This window comes from Chiroxiphia lanceolata, chromosome Z (assembly GCF_009829145.1).
Source record: "Chiroxiphia lanceolata isolate bChiLan1 chromosome Z, bChiLan1.pri, whole genome shotgun sequence".
Taxonomy (NCBI): Eukaryota; Metazoa; Chordata; class Aves; order Passeriformes; family Pipridae; genus Chiroxiphia; species Chiroxiphia lanceolata.
In genome coordinates, this window is record NC_045671.1 from 34668716 (window position 1) to 34687755 (window position 19040).

Sequence of the window (19040 nt, forward strand, 5' to 3'; positions counted from 1 at the left end):
TAGATACTTGTCAACCTTAGAAAAACTTGGCTTACAGCATAGATATACTATTAGCACATCCATTAACAACTTAAAACAGCAGTGAGTTTTTGTTTACATTTTAACTGAACTGTCACCAAGTTTTAGGTAGGTAGGTTTACTTTGATGCAGATTTTTTTTATGATAACAGAGACTTTTCCCTTCTGTTTTCCTGCACATGTTCTCCTTATTTTTTTCACAACTAAAGCCATGTATCTTTTTCAGTACTTAAGTTACACTTTACTTAGATTCATTAATTTGTTAATATTTCTAACTCTCTGTATTTCTTTTAATAAGTTTTAGTGACATTCTGATTCATTGCACAGATGAGTTCCACTAGGCAGTAAGGAAATGTGTCCTAACAAAAAATCTTCAGTCAAGGAGCAGCTGTATTAGATTAAAGCTGTTGCCTTAAAAAAGCCATGTGTGTAAATAATGCATAAACTTGATGCTTTATGTGACTGAAAAGAAAGGCACTTTCTGCACATCTGTTATAAGAGTAAGTTGTTTATCCAGACCTTTTGCTTGGAACAGGAATAGAGAAGCACTTGTAAGGATATTCAGTAGCTTCTTCATAAGAATCTCCAACATGCCTCTCTTTGTAAAGGAAGAATTTGGTTGTATGGAACAAAAAACCCGTAGTGTTACAATAACATGAACTTTTGCAATCCAGTCCACCTTTTGATTCCTCCTTTAATCAAGATAAAGGCAGGGAAAGAATTACTGCTAGAAATCTTCCAAATAATACTAAAATGTTCCTGTTTCATAGTACTTTTTTATAATTGAAAAATTCAATCTCATATTGAGTATCTAAAAATGTTTTCATTTACAGATCCATACTGAGTTTGCAACCACTAGCCAATGAAAATGCAGTGAATGGAGAATATGATATGTGTGAAGGAATTACGTTTGATGACATTATAAAAAACGTTGACAGTTTGTTACAAAGGAAATGCCAGTCTGTGGGGTCAACTAACCACTCTCTTATCATCAATATTGTTCCTGTAAAAGATTCATTGACATCTTCATTATGTGCAGAAGATCAGTGGGATTTTCCATATGTTGTTCATTTATGGCCTTCTGTTCTTCTTCACAATCTTCTTCCTTATCTAATAACTTTTTCTGTAGAGGTAATTACTTAATGCTTGAATTTTTTGTGATGTTTCCCACCTATGATATGAAAGTTTACCAGCTGGGTGAAATGGAGATTAAAAGAGAGGGATTCTGTTAGAGTATTTGTGAACCAAGTTCAGAGATCTTATAAGGGCAAGTCTTTCTGCAGAAAGGAAATATTAGAAGAGTGTGAAATGTGGTGGTATTAAGTCATACTTCAGTTTATGCAAAGTAAAACTTGATACTGTATAGGTTTGGATCTGTGAGAGAGTCACACTGTTGCGCAAGTGCAACTTAAGCCTAATTAAACAGTGTAGTTCTTCCTGTGAATTATGACTGCCTCAAGTGACATAAGTGGATCAGCCTATTGGTAGCATTTTATGTGCTGTCACTGACTTTCAGCAGTAGCGTGCTTTTAACAAGTTCTCACACACCTGCCTTTTTGCCAGGTTTTGGCTAATGCTATACTTTAAATTCTTTCTAGATGAAATTAACAGAGAGCCAGTCTCGAGTAAAATACTTAAAACATGCAGTGTAGACATTGATTCCTCAGCACTAAACGTTTCATTTTGTGGATCTGCTATGACTATGTCCCACTCCTTACTGATCAGGGTAATAGAAATATTGTTGGGAGACACAGATGTTTCTCAGATGGTATTAATATTTTGTATTTGGGCTCAAATAATAGAAACTAATAATAAAACTTTGTCACAAATACACAATTACTAGAACTAGAGACTTTACCCTATTCTAAATGTATGGAAGTAACAGGTTCTTATTTGAATGTCTCTTAAAACTTTAAATTTAGTGAAGGAAATACTGTGTTGAGGAAACTGTCATTTAGGCATATTTGTGTGTTTGAATTTAGTGACAGATGGTGTTAAATATGATGACCATGATGTACTGGGGTTCCCTTTGAAAAATGTTGTATTAAGGTAGTTGTTTAAGAAAGTAACATAGTTAAATAGCATAAAAAGTATTTTAAAATTGTACCTAAATAACTTGTATCTGAATTTTTAAAGCTAGCTAGAAAATAGAAGTTTATATGAATTTTACATGTGATTCCCTTAAGTGTACATTGCTCCATTGCTCAGTTTCTTTATTTTTAAAGGGTAATGGGAACAAATATGACACTCTACAAGAAGGAAGTTCAGCACAGATTCATAATGCAGTCTTGGATCAAACAAAACTAGATTTGCAGTTGCTTAACTATCTTGATCAAAATTGGAAGAGTGAGTACTATATAAAAAGCGATCTGCCTGATATCAGCTTCACAACATTTTACTGCATCACGGAGCTGGATAAGGCTGAACTGGATATTGCTGTTCATGTAACCTACACAACTGGGCAGATGGTTATAGCAATTCACAGTCCATACTGGATGGTTAATAAAACTGGTCGAATGTTGCAATACAAAGCTGATGGGATTCACCGCAAGCATCCTCCGGATTACAAAAAGCCACTCCTTTTTTCTTTCCAGCCTAAGAACTTCCTCCAAAATAACAAGGTATTGTGTTTTGCAAAACCTGGCAGCTCTGTACTACCTCATGTTATTGTATGAAAGTATTTTTTATACTTTGAAATTTATCTACACTATGCTGTGCTCTGTAGAGGGCATGAAACCTACATGATACTTCTGTCTAAAGAGAATATTTTAAAGGAGCGTCTTGTCAGATATGGTTGAGATAAGAAGTTTACATCATCAAAGGTGTTGTTAAGAAAGAGATTTTCACCTTTGAGAGAAATAAAATTCACCAAGAAGTGTTTCCTAAATAAAAGAATTTCTTTTATTCCATTTAAACTGCATCATCCAAATAAGACATAGGCCTTGTGTAGGAAGTGTAACAGTGTGGTCCTTGAAAAATGAATGCTTGCAGTGGTGGTTGGTAGATTAGTTCTGGGTTTGTAGAATGCTGAGGTTAAGATTCATTCACTATTTGTGCTTGCTGTGAGTTTTCTGATGTTGAAGATCACTGATGGATGAATGATACGAGAGAGATTATAAGAGTGTGTTGATTTACCTTTGAAGTTTTAGTTGTGATAAGTTTTGGAAAGGATCCTTATGTGGTTGCTTTCACTGGAATGCTGTACACTTATAATGCTTATTCCGCATGACTTATAACTAAGCGTGGTAGAAAATACATTTGTGAGATGATACTGGCACATATGTCTTGACTTTTCAATAGCAACACCAGTATTTCCAGTATGCACTTATATTTATGTTTATCCATACTTTATATATAATTTTAAATGTTTCAGTGACTGTAAATTGAAAATAAATTCAGGGTGCTTCTTCACAGGTGCAGCTTAGGGTAACGGACAGTGAACTGTCTGATCATTTTTCACTGGACACTGTTGGAAGTCATGGTTCTGTGAAATGCAAGAGTCATAAAAAGGAATATCAAGTACGTTAGATTTATCTTTCAAATTCATTATTTCCAGGAGATATGAATGAAGTAAGAAAAGAACAGTGTACTTCTAACAGTGTCTTTCTTTTCACAGGTTGGTGTCACCATAAACAACAGCAGTTTTAATATTACTAGAATTGTAACTTTCACTCCATTTTTTATGATCTCAAATAGAAGTAAATATACTTTGGAAGTAGCTGAAGAAGGCAAAGAAAAGTGGATTCCCATTGTTTTGCAACAGGTAAACTTATAATGGAAGCTATTCCAAATTTTGTCTCTAAGGAAAAAAAATTCATTTGAACACTCACTGATGAAAAACATGAGCTATTATGCATTCAGTGATAATATCTGAATATATTATGCTTTTTTCAATCCATGTTCTATTACCATTTTTTAGTCTTGCATTGGGACATACTGTAAACCTGGTTTGCGTTGTAATTGGAATTTTTTCTCTATCACCTTGCATCATAAAAAATGTCAGAAAAAAACCATATAATACTGTTACTGTATTATATCTCTGCAGTGGCACTGAAACCTCTGTTCAGTTTAGCAGTGGTATGTGGTAGAGTATTTTGGCTGATCTCGTATACATCAAGCAACTTTATATGGGAAGAAATTCCCTCACGTGAATCAGTTCAGATAGCTCAAAATTCTTCTTCCGGAACTAGTCTCACTGCTGGTTTTTAGTGCTCAGTACATAGTTTCTAGAGAGGGATCCCTGACCTCAAGGCCAAGTGTCATGAAAATGAGGTATAGACTGTTGCAGACTGGGTGTGCAGCTTGGCTGTTTGCACTACAGTATCACACAATTATGTTTTGTGTGTGTGTTGAGTCCTGGAGCCATCATGCCTTCCTCCAGAATGTGTAGGAAAGGCAATACCTGTTTGGGGTAGCGTTGGAGGTCTCTGAAAGCTGAAAGTGATCAGTACTGCTTTCTGGAAAAGAGTGACCTCTCCCTTCTTCCCAACACCACCATGTTCACCACTAAACTATGTCCCCAAGTGCCACACCCACAGCACTTCCTGTAATGGTGATTCCACCACTTCCTGAGCAGCCTGTTCCAATGCCAAACCACTCTTTCATTGAAGAAATTTTTCCTGATATCCAATATAAACCTCCCCTAGTGTAATTTTGAGACTGATTCCTCTGGTCCTGTTGCTTGGAGACCAACCCCCACCTTGCTACAACCTCCTTTCAGGTAGTTGAAGAGAGTAGTAAGGTCCCCTCTGAGCCTCCTTTTCTCCAGACTAAATAATCCCAGCTCCCTCATCTGTTTCTTATGGGACTGGTGTCCCAGACCCTTCACCAGATCCATTACCCTTCTTTGGACACGCTCAAGCACCTCAATGTCACCATTGCAAATACTCCAAGTGGTTACTAAAAATGTTTGCAAACCAAAATGCAGAAGTTAAAAGAGCATTTTCAATCAAAATCTTAAGCAGATATTTTTGTTACATTTTTGGTACCTTCAACACACGCTTCTTAAGTATGCCTCTTATCTTTGATGACATGGTCCTTAGAGATGTACCATTTAAATATCATCATGTCAGTTAATGAAATTGTTATGTTGTTCTATTGTGATTTTTGTTGAATGTACATAAAGATGTTTAGATCTTTAAATGTTGAAGACCATTCAACTTCCCATAACATTTATCATTTTTTTCAAAAATAATGCTCTTACTCAAGAATAGACTGTTTGCCATAAGCCATTTTTTCTATTTCCTAATATTGTTATGTTCCTCTGAGCCAAGTGTTTGTTTGACCTTACATAGTTTTTGTGTTCTTTACGTGCATGATTCCTCATCTAGTTCATTGACAGAGCTCTGAAATTGCAGTAGATTCATGTGTAGTGGCATGGGCAACATACCACTATATTCTTACTTATATTTTTTTACTCTTAGAAAATATAGTCAGATGGTATTATTTCTTGGTGTTTTGTGGTTTATAGTTGATATAGAGTTGTTATTTGATTAAGCTGAATTATTTATAGGAACTTTTGGAATTTCTGCAAATACTATTCAAAGGTAATAGTTTTGAAAGTTGAAATACATTGCTACTTACATAACCTGTGTGTTTCTCATGTCGACCCTTTTATTCATATGCCTATAGGATTTTCTAGTTTGTCTCACGAATCTCACTGTTTCTCAGATGTTTCCTAATTGTACTAATTAATCATAATCTCCTTTCTGTTATAAAGTATCAAGGATATCTGTTATAAAGTATCAAGATCAAGTGATTTTAGGATCACTCCTAATAACTTTTGAAAGATTAGATGTGGCAGTTTACCTAATGGAGCAGTAGAGGTCAATAGAAGAATCTGTATTCCCTTCTAAATCCTCTTTTCGTACTGTGTTGATATTTTTCCCTTTGATAGGTAGTCTCTAAAAGTCCATGTTGTGACAAATAGGTCTGCCAGGGTTGTTCATTTGTAACTCAGTTGCTCAATCCAGTGTCTCTTATTTCTTCTAAATCTAGGTAGCGTCAAACCATTATTGGTCTATCTTTGGGCATCCAGAACAGATTTCCAGGAACAGGTTTCCATCTGATCCTGAGATAGGGAACTCTGCAATTTTGCTAGCCTGAATTATTCTTTTAACTAATGCCTAGCATAAAAGAGTAATGTGATTCTCACATTACTCTTTTATGCTAGGTTGATCTTCAAAAAACCAAGCAGCTTGTTGAAATGTTAATTCATATTTTGGTTTGCTCTTGTTCTTGCTCCCCCTATTCTATTTTTTGTCGTTTTAAGTTAAACGGAGTCCTTCGTGCTGCTTTTCTTTTTTTGTACACTCGTCTTTCTTAGTGACAGATTACCTGTCTTCTCAGGGGAAAAAGCAATCCTTTTGTAGAACCAGTCTCCTCTGGGACATGTTCCCTGTCTGGAAAACAGTAAACCTATCTGAAACTTCAGTCATTATTTTCAGAAAAATCCATTTGTTCTTCAAAAATTGCAGTAGAATTTGTTGGACAGCGATTAGTGTGCAATGGCTTGCCAAGGACTGTCCTTTGAATTAGGTATAATGCAAGACAATTGATAAGCATATATCCTTAAAGAAAGAAAGAAGACATTGCTGAAGAGTGTCATAACACCACTACTAAATATAAAGATCCTGTTGTAAAATTGAGGTTGTTGAATAAATATAATGTCTAGTGAAGCACTTATCATGTGTGTGGTAAAAGGCTTGAAAACAATATCATTGTGTCATGTTCTGTAGCTAATTAATTTTTCAATTCTCTGTGGTTGATTCTATAACATCTTGTTTAACCAATCCTTATATGTATTTTGGTTTTGATTTTAAACTTTTATTTGCTTTTGGTGGATTCTCCTTGAATTTCCTCTGGGCTTCCTTAATTCCATGTTGAGACTTACTTGCTGTGTTTTATGCTAGGTTTACAACACAATTTAAATTTCCTTTGTCTGTGGGATACATGTTGATGTAAATAAAACACCATTGATCTTACCATTTAACTATATTTTTTCCTTTGTCTTTCTGCTTCCTGTGGTGTGAGAAACAATGGGAAAGGGAACTTAGTGGCATGGTAAGTTGGTGAACTAGTCTTTCACCACTGAAGATTTAGGTCTAGGATTCAGATGCAATTGAATATGAACATCTCATTTCCTAAGCTACGTTGAAGAAAGATGCTTCTGAAATTTTGGATGCTGCATGTCAACAGTTTGAAATACAGGAAAACCGGTCTATCTAAACAGACTTTGGCTCTTGCCGGTTGAGAGTTACTGTTAGTCATGTCTTCTTTCCTTGGCACGACTCTATTAATTAGTTGGAAACTTTACATTAGTTATAATTAAAACTTTTGTCTTCTCCGTCTCATGGTCTTCTCCATTTAGTGAGTAAACTATTGAAGAGAGATTGTCTGTGAGATTGTTAAATCCATAATTGCAACTATTTCAGTTGTGAATGTGAATAGCAAAACATGCTCTCTGATTTAGCTACTTAATGCTTCATATTTTATTTATACATATTGTATGCCCACATATATATGTGTGTATATGCACTTTTAAATATATGTGAAGCATTTTTAAAAGAACAGCTAGTAGCTGATGTCCTGGGGAGAGTATTTATAGCCCTTTTTGTCATTAATTGTCACTGGAAGATTGATTTGTAATTTATACTTATTTGGAAACAGGTCTGTTAGTGGAAAAACAGTTTTACAGTTTTGTTTTTGTTTGTTTTTTGTTTTTTGGGGTTTTTTTGAATGAGCTTGGTATTTTCACTGTTGTAGCTATTTTATACTCTGGATTTTATATACTCTGTCCATTTTAAATGTACTTCTTCATGTGATTATGAAATCTTACTGTTTCCACTTTTAGCTCCTTAACTAATCACTTTCTTCACTGTAGTTTGAATTATTTCTTGACTTCCTTTTAATGTATTGTGTTCAGATAAGTAATTACTTTTAGGGGTTTTAGTATAGTTTCTGATCCAAATCAATACACTTTTGGGTAAAATTTTAGTAGATGAACTTTGGGCTAAAGTGAATGCCATTTAACATGTAATTTGTTTTCTCACTTTAAAATTTCTGGGTTTTTTTCTAGTGCATTCCTTTTTGGCCTGAAAATGATGCCAACAAACTGCTTGTTAGAGTTGAAAATTCTGATCTCCCCCCAAAGAAGATAAATTTTGATCAGCAAGAAAACTGTCTCCTACTGCATTTAGACAACAAGGTAAAAATGATTGCCTTTGCAAATTAGGTAAAACAGTATAAATCACTGTTTCATTTCCATTCTCAAAACTTTGTTTTCCCATACAATCAAGTATTGCAAAACCTTATCTGAGAAAAAGATTATGTTTATGTAAATGTATTCTTATACTCTCTTTCCTGTGTGTGTACACACAGATATAAATAGGTATTCTGTTTAAGTGCTTCTCTGGGAAGCAGTTCTATAGAAACTGAAACACAGATTGTTTTGCAAGTATTGTCACTCTAGAAGTATTGTGTTAGTTCTAAAGTAACACTAAGTTACTCTGAAAAGTAACTGATTCCACTAAATTTACTTTTATGTTGCCGGTAGTCTCATCTAGTAGTAGTTTTTAAATATGTGAGTGATTTTAGTAGTAGAATGCTTTTGAGAACATTAATGCATATGGTTCTATAAGGAAGGTTCTTCTACTACTAGCCTAAATTTTCACAGTACAGAACTTGTGCAGTTTTGATTACTAAGTGCAATACTTGTTAACTAGTAGTTAGAGCAAGGAAATATTTTGAAGATAAGGTAAAATGGCTTGTTTGTTTTACTATTTGATGGTTTTATCTTACGAGAGTAAAAGTTTTTCAAAACACTTAAATTACATTTGGTTTACTGGAAATCCATTCCATTGTTACTTACCTAGTAATTTTTACAACTGATAGCTTGGAGGAATTACAGTGGATGTTAACCTGACTGAACATTCTACAGTGATTACCTTTTCTGATTACCATGATGGCGCAGCTCCATTTCTGTTGATAAACCATACTAACGATGAAATTATTGAGTATGGACAAAGGTATGTATGAAGAGTTTTAGTATAGATGTCTGCATAGAGACGTGTGAATTGTAATTTCATGTATTGTAAGCATGCCCATCTCTTAAGAAACCTATTTTTATCTCTTAAGAAACCTATTTTTTTAAAAAATGGCTGTCTAATTTTGTCAGAGCACCCAAAAATCTCTTGCTTGGTAAGTTGAAGATAATGTATTGTTAACAGTGTTATGTTGTGCTAGGTAGTTGTACGAGTAAATAAACTATTTTGTGAGCTAAAGAAGCTCTCTGATGTCTTTTTTGAATTTTGTGGCCTTGCTTTCTACATTCCTGGTGAGGGCGAAGGATTGTGTTTGGCTTTTCTGGACCTGTGTGGGTGCTGACTGTGCAGATTAAGTAAAAAATGAGTTACGAATGCAGTACTGACAAGAGTAAGCATACCTACAGCATTCTTGAACTGTTTCTTTTTAAAAGCCAAACAGTCTCTAGCTTTTTTCCCTTTCAGTCAGTCAGGGCAATGTTGTTTAAAGATTTTTACTTGAAAAGTGGAAGACCTGCTGGTCAAATCCTGTTTGTTTCCTGTTTATCTGAAAAATACAATTGTTTGCTTTGGCTTTTATCTGTAAAGACTAGAAATTTTTATCTTCCTAGCTGAATTTTGGGCATCCTTATCATAAATTTAATGAGAATAGAGTAGCATATTTCAGTTGGAAGGGGCTTGCCACGATCATGGTCCAACTGCCTGATCACTTCTGGGCTGACCAAAAGTAAAAGCACGTTATTAAGGGCTTTGCTGAATGATGGGCTTGGGGCATTGACTCTAAAGGAAGCCTGTTCTTATGTATTTTACTATTCTTACAGTAAAGCAAAGCTCCCTAATGTCTAGGCTAAACCTCCTGTGGCACAGCTTTGAACCATTCCCATGTGTCCAATTACTGGATCCCAGCAAGAAGAGATCAGCACCCTTCCACTACCTCTCCTGGGGTAGCCCCCTTTTAGAGATCAGTAGAAGACAAGTCTGCCAGTTTTTAACTGTATGTGAGGGGAAATGGATTTTAAAATACATTTGCATGAAAATATCCAGATACTAAACACTACACTTCTTTCTCTTCAGCAAATCATAGGGGGAAACCTTTCCTAAACAATGAATTTTGAACCCACGTTTCTTATTTTGAAATATTAATACTAGGCAACACAAATCCTGAGTTTTTCTTTCAGTGTTTAAGCTCTACTGTCTGGAATTTTTTTCTACTTTATTTTTCCCCGTTAATCACAAGTGGGAAAGAAAATGAGTATTTAAAGTCTACTTTGTATATTTTTAAAATATATGTATGTATTTTGAAGTATAAATGCGTATTTTTATAACTGTCCTGAGCATGGTTTTCTTCATGTTTTTTTCATGCATAATGCTATTTTTAGTTTTCATTTTCATTATTTGAAAATATAAGTAAAATATTCTTGTTGAAATGCTAGAATGTGAAGGTCATTAACACAAAACATTCATTGACATTTGAATTTAAAATTACTTTGTTCTAGCTCCCTTAGTGAATTGGAAGACTGCCTTCAGCCCAATAAGGCAGTACTGTATACTTGGGCAGACCCAGCAGGATCTAGGAAATTGACATGGAAATGTGGAAATAGAACCGAGGAAATTTCTCCAAAAGAGGTATGCTTATTATTGAAATCTCCTTTTAGTGGCGTCTAATTTATTGTCCTGTTCATCAGTGTATATATGAAACTTCATATTTAATGAGTATGATCAGGAGTCTCATATATGAGTTTCAGACACAGAACAGTAACAACACTGTATTTGCAGAGCTTGTGCCAGTTAGCGTTGTCTTCAGTTGAAAAGTGTGTGTTTGTGTTAGCCTCTTGTAAAATGTCATAGTTCATTTTTTCCTGCACCTTAAAAATATCTTCTATTATTGTTTATGTTGCCAAGACGTATGCATTCGTTTGTGGAGTAAAATGATGTATAGAGTTCTAAAAACATTTCCTCTCTTGTTTGTAGGACAAAATGGAAATACTCAGAGTGGATTGCAGAAAAGCTGTCTATTTAATGTCATTTTATGAAGGTTTGCAGCGTATTGTCCTGATCACTGAAGATGAGAATGTGTTTAAATTGACATATGAAAGTGTAAAAGCAGAACTAGCAGAACAAGAAATTATTCTGTCTTTGCAAGATGTTGGAATTTCATTGGTTGATAATTACTTAAAACAAGAGGTGTCCTACATTGGAATTACAAGGTAACTTACTTTGTGTGCAGTGGTTTATAATGTTTAACTTTGAGTATTTTCACTCTGTGTTTTATTTTGGGTTGTGATGGAAGAGGAACAAGAGATTTAGGTTAAGAGTATTTAGAACTAAATCACTGTATTTTCCTGGTCAAGAGAAATGTTTCCACTGTTTTATGTTAATGCATATACTTTCTGTATCTTTGTATTTTTGGAATATATATTTGTAACTCTGTGTGGCAAACTTCCCAATCCGCTGAACAGAAATATTTCTTGTTCATGTAGTTTGGCAAGTAATAATAGAGTTTCAAGCTGTAAGGTCTGTGGTTAGTTTGTGTCAGTGGATTTTTCTATCTTCACTACAGGAACAGTTGCTGAATTCTGTGTTGGAAATTCTGATGCAATAGCAGCTTATAGGTCTCTTTAGTTTTGATTGATAAATTATGGTGATCCAGAGCACTAATACTTGGACTTCCTAAGAAAACATTTCAGAGGGAAGCAGAAAAGAAATCATATAATGTTTAAGAAATGTGTGCTATCATATATTCAAACAGGGGCTCTTTAGAATGTTAAGAGACGCTTACATATCATTGCCATAATCTACACATTTCTGTATATTCACAGCCATGAGGTTGCAAGAGTGAGGGTTGTTTTTTCTTTATTAATTTTTTACACTGCACTGTAAAATAAACAGGCAAAAACTTCTTATTATACACATATACTTCACACAGTCACGTCTGTCATTTACAAAGAAAATTCCAGTCTGTGCCCTCACCTGAGAAACTGTGCTCTGATATCTAAACAGTGGAAACACTCCATTAAAAGTGACATCTGATTGCCTAGATTCATAGTAATGAGATTTTCTTGGTGTTGGTGTTTTTGGAAGTCAGTGGTCTAGCAATGCTTATAGTTGGTATTGTTTTCTTGTCAAACCCTGAATGGATATCAAACTCCAGGAAAATGGATGGCAGTACTGAAATTGAGCTTCCTTTTTTAAGAGGAAAAAAAAGAAAAAAAAAGACAAGGAACAAAAAAAAGGGGGGAAAACTCCCAGCAATTTCAAGGCGTTACTCTATTTTGTAGCTGTTGCTTTGGGTTTTAGCTCACTTTTTTATTTTGGTGGTTCTGCCATTGATGTGTCTGAACACAGACACAGATGTAGCTAAAAGAGTTTAGTGGACTGTCTCAAAAGCTACATATTTGTGGAAAGAGGAAACATCCTGCACCTGCCTGACAGTGTTGATTTCTCCCCTGTTTTATGCCAGACTTGATGATCTCAGAGGTCCTTTCCAACCCGGCTGATTCTGTGATTGAGTGACTGTAAGATGAAATTAGACACAATAGTTTCTCATAGAAGCAGTGGAAAAGAGTCCAATGCCCTTTAAAGTTGGTTAATTATTTGTATTAATAAAACTCAAAGACAAAAGAAAATAACTGATTTAGAGATAACTTTTAAAAAAAAGCCCAAAAAAGCAACAAAACCAACCCCCCCCATAACATCGGTAGAGGAAACATGTAAACCAAAGTAACCATCAATTGATTTAGATGTGTGGTGGTTTCACTCTAGGCCTTCCTGGAGACCAACTTGTAGCCAGGAAGGAACTAGAAAAGTGATCACGGAAGTATTCCATGCTATTCCTTTACGTAACTTGAGGTATAAATAAGGCCAGCGGGAGGGATCTCGCTCTCTTCCTCTCCGGCGAGGTTCGAGAACGGTGGATCCCTGTTTCGGTCGGGCTTATCTGGAGCCGAGGCCTATAGTGACTGCCGTTATCTGCCCGCGTGAGGGGAGAGCCGAGGACCGTGTCTGGTCATCCTGCCTGTTCGAAGGGAAGTGGTGAGATTTTTGCTAGTTTGCCTTCGGCTGGCCGTTTGACTTGTTCGGTCCTTGCCCCTTTTTGTCCTTCTCCCATGAGTGAGCCATGAGTGAAGAAACAAGCTATCAAAAATAAGAGGCAGTTCAGGAGGTGTTTTGTCTTGACTTAAACTTCTCGATTTGTAGTAAATTTAAAATGCCAAAATACATGCAGGAGTATAAGCAGAAAAATACATTGAGATTGTACAATAATGGATGGCAGTGCTGTTGCAATTGAGCTTCCTTAAATATCATTACATACCTCTCTTCATCAAAGTATGGAATTATACTGACTCATTAACTTTTCTTTTTTGTATCATATTGGAGAGACTGGCTTCTGCTTAGTACCAAGAAGGCAGTGGGTGATTTGGGTCCCTTTTATTTACTACAGTAGTGCTTTCTGATATTGTTTTTCATTCCCCAGTTACAACCTAGTAAAAGTCATGCTACAGTAGGTAAAACTTGTTTTGAAATGGCTAATACATCTCTTTTGGTCCTTTGTTTTGTTTTCAAAGTTCTGATGTGGTTTGGGAGACAAAACCGAAGAAGAAGTCAAGATGGAGACCAATGAGTGTTAAGCAAATTGAAAAATTAGAACAAGAATTCAAAGACTACAGTGAGCTGAGTCCTTCAGAAAATAAGATTATTGAGTTGGAATCGAATGTTTTGGTATTACTGATAGTTCTCTAATTCTTTTGTTTGTATGTTTACACTAGAAAAAGGTCATATATCAATTTGGCTGACTTCCAGTGAAATTTGAGATATATTAATTTACCCAGTCCGTTTGAATATCCTTCTTCATCTCTGTCTTTAAAAAAATTTGGAAGGAAATCCACAAACATTTGAAAGCTTCCTTTTTGTTGTTAGCCTCTAACTTTGAAATTGAGGCATAACAGTTTTGCAGGTCTTGATACTAAATATTCATAAAACTACAGTAAGGAAGCTTTGCATTTGGTTCATGTATTATACGAGTAAATGTATTAGTTTGGGATTTGTTTGTTTTAGCATAAAATCTTCTATTTTTAAGATGGCTTATTATGGGATAATTCAACTGTCATTCAACCACATATAATTGAAAAAATAATTTCAGAAATTATTCTGGAGTGTTGAAGCACATTATACTCCAAATGCTCAGTCCTCTTCTATAGAAAAATTCTTAGATGCTCCTCAGAAATGTGTTATCGGAAAATAAACATTGCATAAGTAAAGCCAATTTTTATCTCAGTCATAGACCATTATACTACTCAGCTTTTCCTCTAGAAAGATGTGTATTAAATGCTAGTAACTCCCAAATAATGCAGTATTTTGTAATTTTGTTTCTGTTGAAATTTGTGACAAAATTTCTAAGTATATTATAAAAAGCAGTATTTTAAAACAGCATACCAAATTTTCTGTAATATTACAATAGGTATGTTTAACTCCTAATGGAATGGACATGAAAATTCAACAACCAAATGAAATTCCTATCAGAAGGAATTACCTACCAGCTTTAAAAGTGGAATACAGTTCATCTGCACATCAGAAGTCTTTCAGAATTCAAATTTACAGGATACAGGTGAGTCTTGTCAGAAAGTAGTGAATTACTTATTTAGAAAAAAGAACTTTTATAGAAACTTGGATTCATTTTTAGAATTGCTTGAATTTCTCATGTTTTCAATTTATTTGTAATCATTGGCTTTTACATCAGCGATTCTCAATCTTTGGAGTACTACTTTGGAAAAAGAAAAAAGATAACTATGACTGTTCAGAAAAAAACATTTGCCATTCATCTTCCATGCTTTTTCTTGGAGCTTTTCTTTGTAACCAGCAAAAAGATATGTCTTGTTTCTTTTCTTGTTATGCTCAAGTTTTTAAAAACAAATCCTTTGTAAAAATTTTTTGGACCATGTACTTAATTTTGTGAACCACCAACTTAAAGAAGCTTTTCTAAACTATTTGAATTGGATTATTAAGTTTTTAAAATAGATATATTTGTAAGCGCAATGGTAGCTTTCTTTCTGCTTTCAGTTTGGTGGAAGGCTGCAGGTAATGTTCATAATTCTTGTGTTTGTCCTGATTTTAAAGTATTTCACTGTTGAAAAGCTAACGTGCTGCACCTTGTCCTGTCCTTACCCCTCTAATAGATACAAAACCAGATTCCTGGAGCCATATTTCCCTTTGTGTTCTATCCTATTAAACCTCCAAAGTCCATCACCTTGGATTCAGGTTTGTTGTTCTAGTTTAACATAATCCTTCCATTTAAAAAGACAAGATAACTTGTTTGTACTGAAGTTAACCATGTCACTTCTATCAGATGAAGTCTGTCTGAGCCTTCTGACTACAGATAACAGCACAAGTACTAATGTTGGAGATAAGGAAGCAGTTGTGTCTACAAAGAAGATACACAGAAAACCATTTCAACAGTAAACAGTCAGAAGAAAAGAAAATTTCCTTTATCCATCAATATCATACCTTTTAAGCACATTTTTTTGGCACGCTAATTCATTGCTTTTGGAGAGCATAAACATGAAAGTTATGCTCGAATCAGGCTTAAAATGAGGTTTTGGTAGTTGCATTCAGACCACAGCTAAAACTTAATGCTGACTAATATACAAGAAGAGTTGTCTGCTGAAAATAAGAAAAGATAGATTTCTTGTTAATGTTGATGATAGCGAATCTAGTGCACTATTTCTGTATTGCTTGCATTTGGAGTTCTGGGGCAGTGAGGATTGACTTTAGTGAATCTTTAGTCTTCCATTATTTCCCTACTGCTCCAATATCTTAATCATGCAGTACATGACCTAGTGACCTATCTGAAATAACCTTAACTAATATGAAATGTCTGAACTCAAAATTATTATGTGAGGTGCCATTTATAAACTCTGTAGATGGAAAATTATATTTTGTCTGTTTTGTATTTAGCCTTCAGACTTCTCCATTGCTTGGAGCATAGTGACATTGCTTGCAGTGTCTCTCTACTATGTGATGAACTGAAGTCTTTCATTAAATTTTTCATACCAAATTCACTTGAAAGATCTGAGGAATATCAAAAGAGCTTGTGGATTGAGACAAAAAATAATGCTTTAATTTTTTGCAGAAGCTAATAGGATGTCAGATGTTCATTCTCAATATGATCAGTTTCAAGCTACAGTGCATAAATCTGCAGATTTTTTTTTTTTGGTTTTTTTTTGTTTGTTTGTTTGTTTGGGTTTTTTTGTTGTTTGGTTTTGTTATTTTTTTTTTCTGTTTTGGTTTTTGGTTGGTTTTTTTTTGTAGTTGTTCAGTGTGTATCTTTCTATCAGCGATTGGAAAATCTTATTCCATAACTAAGGAAATTATATAAATCTAAGATTATATCAGTAATTATTTGCTTTTAAATGAAAATGGTGCATTTTAAGAGGTCAGTGAAATAGCATTTTGATGTGCCATTTCATCTTTGCCTTCCCATTCCTTTTTGTTCCTGCTCTTTTCCCTGACTTAGTTGTTTGCCAGTCATATCCATTATGTAATCCTGCTTTACAGGATTGAAAAAACTCTGAATGTATATGACATTTTCATATTAAAACTATAAAGTTATGTATAACATATGGCAGTCTGTGCTGATCTCTTTTTATTTTACAACTTCATAGCACCAAAACCATTTACTGATGTCAGTATTGTAATGAGAACTGCAGGACATTCACAAATATCTCATATTAAGTAAGTATTTTGACATGTTCCATCTCTTCTGCTATTGATTATGTTTAATCAAGCTTTAAAATTAAAATTATTATAGAGGCAAACATAACGGTAATTTTAGCACCAACTCATTCTTGGAAAGATCAGAGCACTTTAAGAGAGATGAAAACTCGATGCCTTTTGCTATCTCCATAATTGCAGAGTAAAGCAAGGATTTTTAGGTGTCTTTTTAATGCAGATTTTAGTCTTCTTTAATTTAGAAAAAAAATCTGTTTAGTGGTGGTATGTAGAGTGTTAAATGCCACTACGTGATTAAGATGATTCTGTTTACCAGAAATGTGTTTATCTTACACCTCTGTGGGAGGCCTTCTTTTCACCAGAAATGATGAATCCCTCAAGAAAAACTAAACCAAAACAAAAAAGAAAACAACAACAAAATACTAAAAAAAAGCCCCACACCAGAAAAAGCCGCCACAAAACCTATACCTGAAATTAATACATAAGTGACTTAAATCCCCTGTATTAAGTGTTACACATTTTTGTAGAATCCTTAATATTTTTTTTTTATTTATAGGTATTTTAAGGTCCTGATTCAAGAGATGGATCTCAGATTAGATCTTGGCTTCCTGTATGCACTTGTTGCGTTGTTTACACAGACTGATTTGCCAAGTGACCTAGAGGTAGAGACCTTTTGTTGTTTGAAGTGAAATAGATTTTAAAGTTGTAATTAGCCAAATAGTATTAAAAAAAAAAAAGGTTTTCTATGTCCATAACAATGGTTAATTGCTGTGTGTCTAGGACTAATATGAAGCTGTGAGTTTTTTAATTACTGTTGCCTGAGACAGATAGTAAGCTCTTTCCTTTATCTTCATCTTGAATGCTATGGAAAGAAGGCTTCAAAACCTTACAATACAGGGTAAATGAGAGGAATTTGTACAAAGGAGAGTATAAGCAGTATTAGTCAATGTATTATGTCTCAGTGACAAATCCATGCTAGTTTTATATATTCCAACTTTTGAAGTAATATTCATTTGAAATGGATTTACAGATACAACATTTCAAAAAGGATGTTGAATGTCTTCAAGAAGAACTGATGAGTGTGTCATCAATGGATACATCACAAATCAGCTTGTATGAATACTTTCATATCTCTCCAATTAAGGTATTCCTTTTTCTCGTTACAATGTGCGTTTGCTCTCTGAAGATTTGTCTCCTGCAGGATAATAGGCACTGGAAATGAAGACATACAGAGGTGATCAAAACAAAAAGTCGCAGGAAAATGCTTTCATTGTTACCACTACCTTAGTATTTCATTCCTATCCATGACTTCCTTTATAATGAGTAATGATTTTTCCTTTTATTATGTAAGATTTCTCTGCAAAATTCTCTAGTTTGTGTGCAGACATTGTGTTGTGGATTGGAGATTTAAGTAATTTCTGAATAACATGTACAACCAGGGTAACAAATTATTGTGTAGCTCACACTGTTAAAGCTGTGATAGTATCTTATGGGCTCTATAGCAGTACTTAAGAGAATCTCATCTCTATCTCATAGGAAATAAATAAAAGAATGATTTCAGTTTCACCTCTTTGCAGTATCTGGTGAGATCTTAGAAATTATATTTGACAAGAAAAATTGCTTAGAGGAAATAGGATGGAATAAATGGGCTTCAGGTTCTAATAAAGGATTAGTCTTTAATGATTAAAACTTAAATGACAATAATTCTCCAAGATGAGCTGTGTATCATTGAAATGAGCTATAGTTAAGCTCTGTTATAACTTAAATTAATGAGTGGCACATGATATTGTCTTCAGAGAATCAGCAACAGACATAACTTCTTTTAATCTGATTTTGAACACTGCTGAATACTTATGTGCACTATAGAGCCATTTGAGCAATTTTCCTGAATGTTTTTGTTTTGAGACTGTCTTAATTTCTGTGAAACAAATAATTTGATTATTTCAGGTGTGCACAGGTGGGATTTTTCTTGTATGCATATTCCAGTGTTTATTTAGCACCTGTAAAACTTCTGTTAGTAATTATTTGTTTTCAGGCTTTTGTTTTACATTCTTGCTTGGACATCATGCTATGTTATCATTTTCTGACTGCTTTGATTTTGGGTATAACTTACAGAAACCTAATATTTTGAAAACAAGCTAAAAACCTAAATTAAAGCTAAAAGAATCTGGAGACCTTCTCTGAAAACATGAATAAGCAGTTTCAAGTTCCTGTTTTCTCAAAGGTAGTTTAAATTACTCAGTTTGACTTTTTGTCA

The 19040-nt window shown here is 34.3% G+C and overlaps 1 protein-coding gene across 8 annotated transcripts in view; it reads left to right on the plus strand.

Moving 5' to 3' along the window:
• The window catches only part of VPS13A (vacuolar protein sorting 13 homolog A), a 102699-nt gene that overhangs the window by 59559 nt on the left and 24100 nt on the right, over positions 1 to 19040 (plus strand). For 4 of the 8 annotated variants that reach the window (XR_004354829.1, XM_032676940.1, XM_032676942.1 and 1 more), the window contains exons 47-61: positions 851 to 1148; positions 2243 to 2638; positions 3432 to 3536; positions 3634 to 3780; positions 7041 to 7079; positions 8095 to 8223; positions 8910 to 9043; positions 10555 to 10684; positions 11030 to 11265; positions 13624 to 13777; positions 14517 to 14663; positions 15232 to 15313; positions 16717 to 16786; positions 17340 to 17445; positions 17814 to 17927. Coding sequence is in view for 7 of the 8 variants with exons in the window: in XM_032676940.1 (XP_032532831.1) it covers positions 851 to 1148; positions 2243 to 2638; positions 3432 to 3536; positions 3634 to 3780; positions 7041 to 7079; positions 8095 to 8223; positions 8910 to 9043; positions 10555 to 10684; positions 11030 to 11265; positions 13624 to 13777; positions 14517 to 14663; positions 15232 to 15313; positions 16717 to 16786; positions 17340 to 17445; positions 17814 to 17927 (2287 nt within the window). In the remaining variant the exon portion in view is untranslated. Of the gene's footprint in view, positions 1 to 850; positions 1149 to 2242; positions 2639 to 3431; positions 3537 to 3633; positions 3781 to 7040; positions 7080 to 8094; positions 8224 to 8909; positions 9044 to 10554; positions 10685 to 11029; positions 11266 to 13623; positions 13778 to 14516; positions 14664 to 15231; positions 15314 to 16716; positions 16787 to 17339; positions 17446 to 17813; positions 17928 to 19040 lie in introns of those variants that run through there. The other 4 variants (XM_032676941.1, XM_032676944.1, XM_032676945.1 and 1 more) reach the window with 3 other exon arrangements.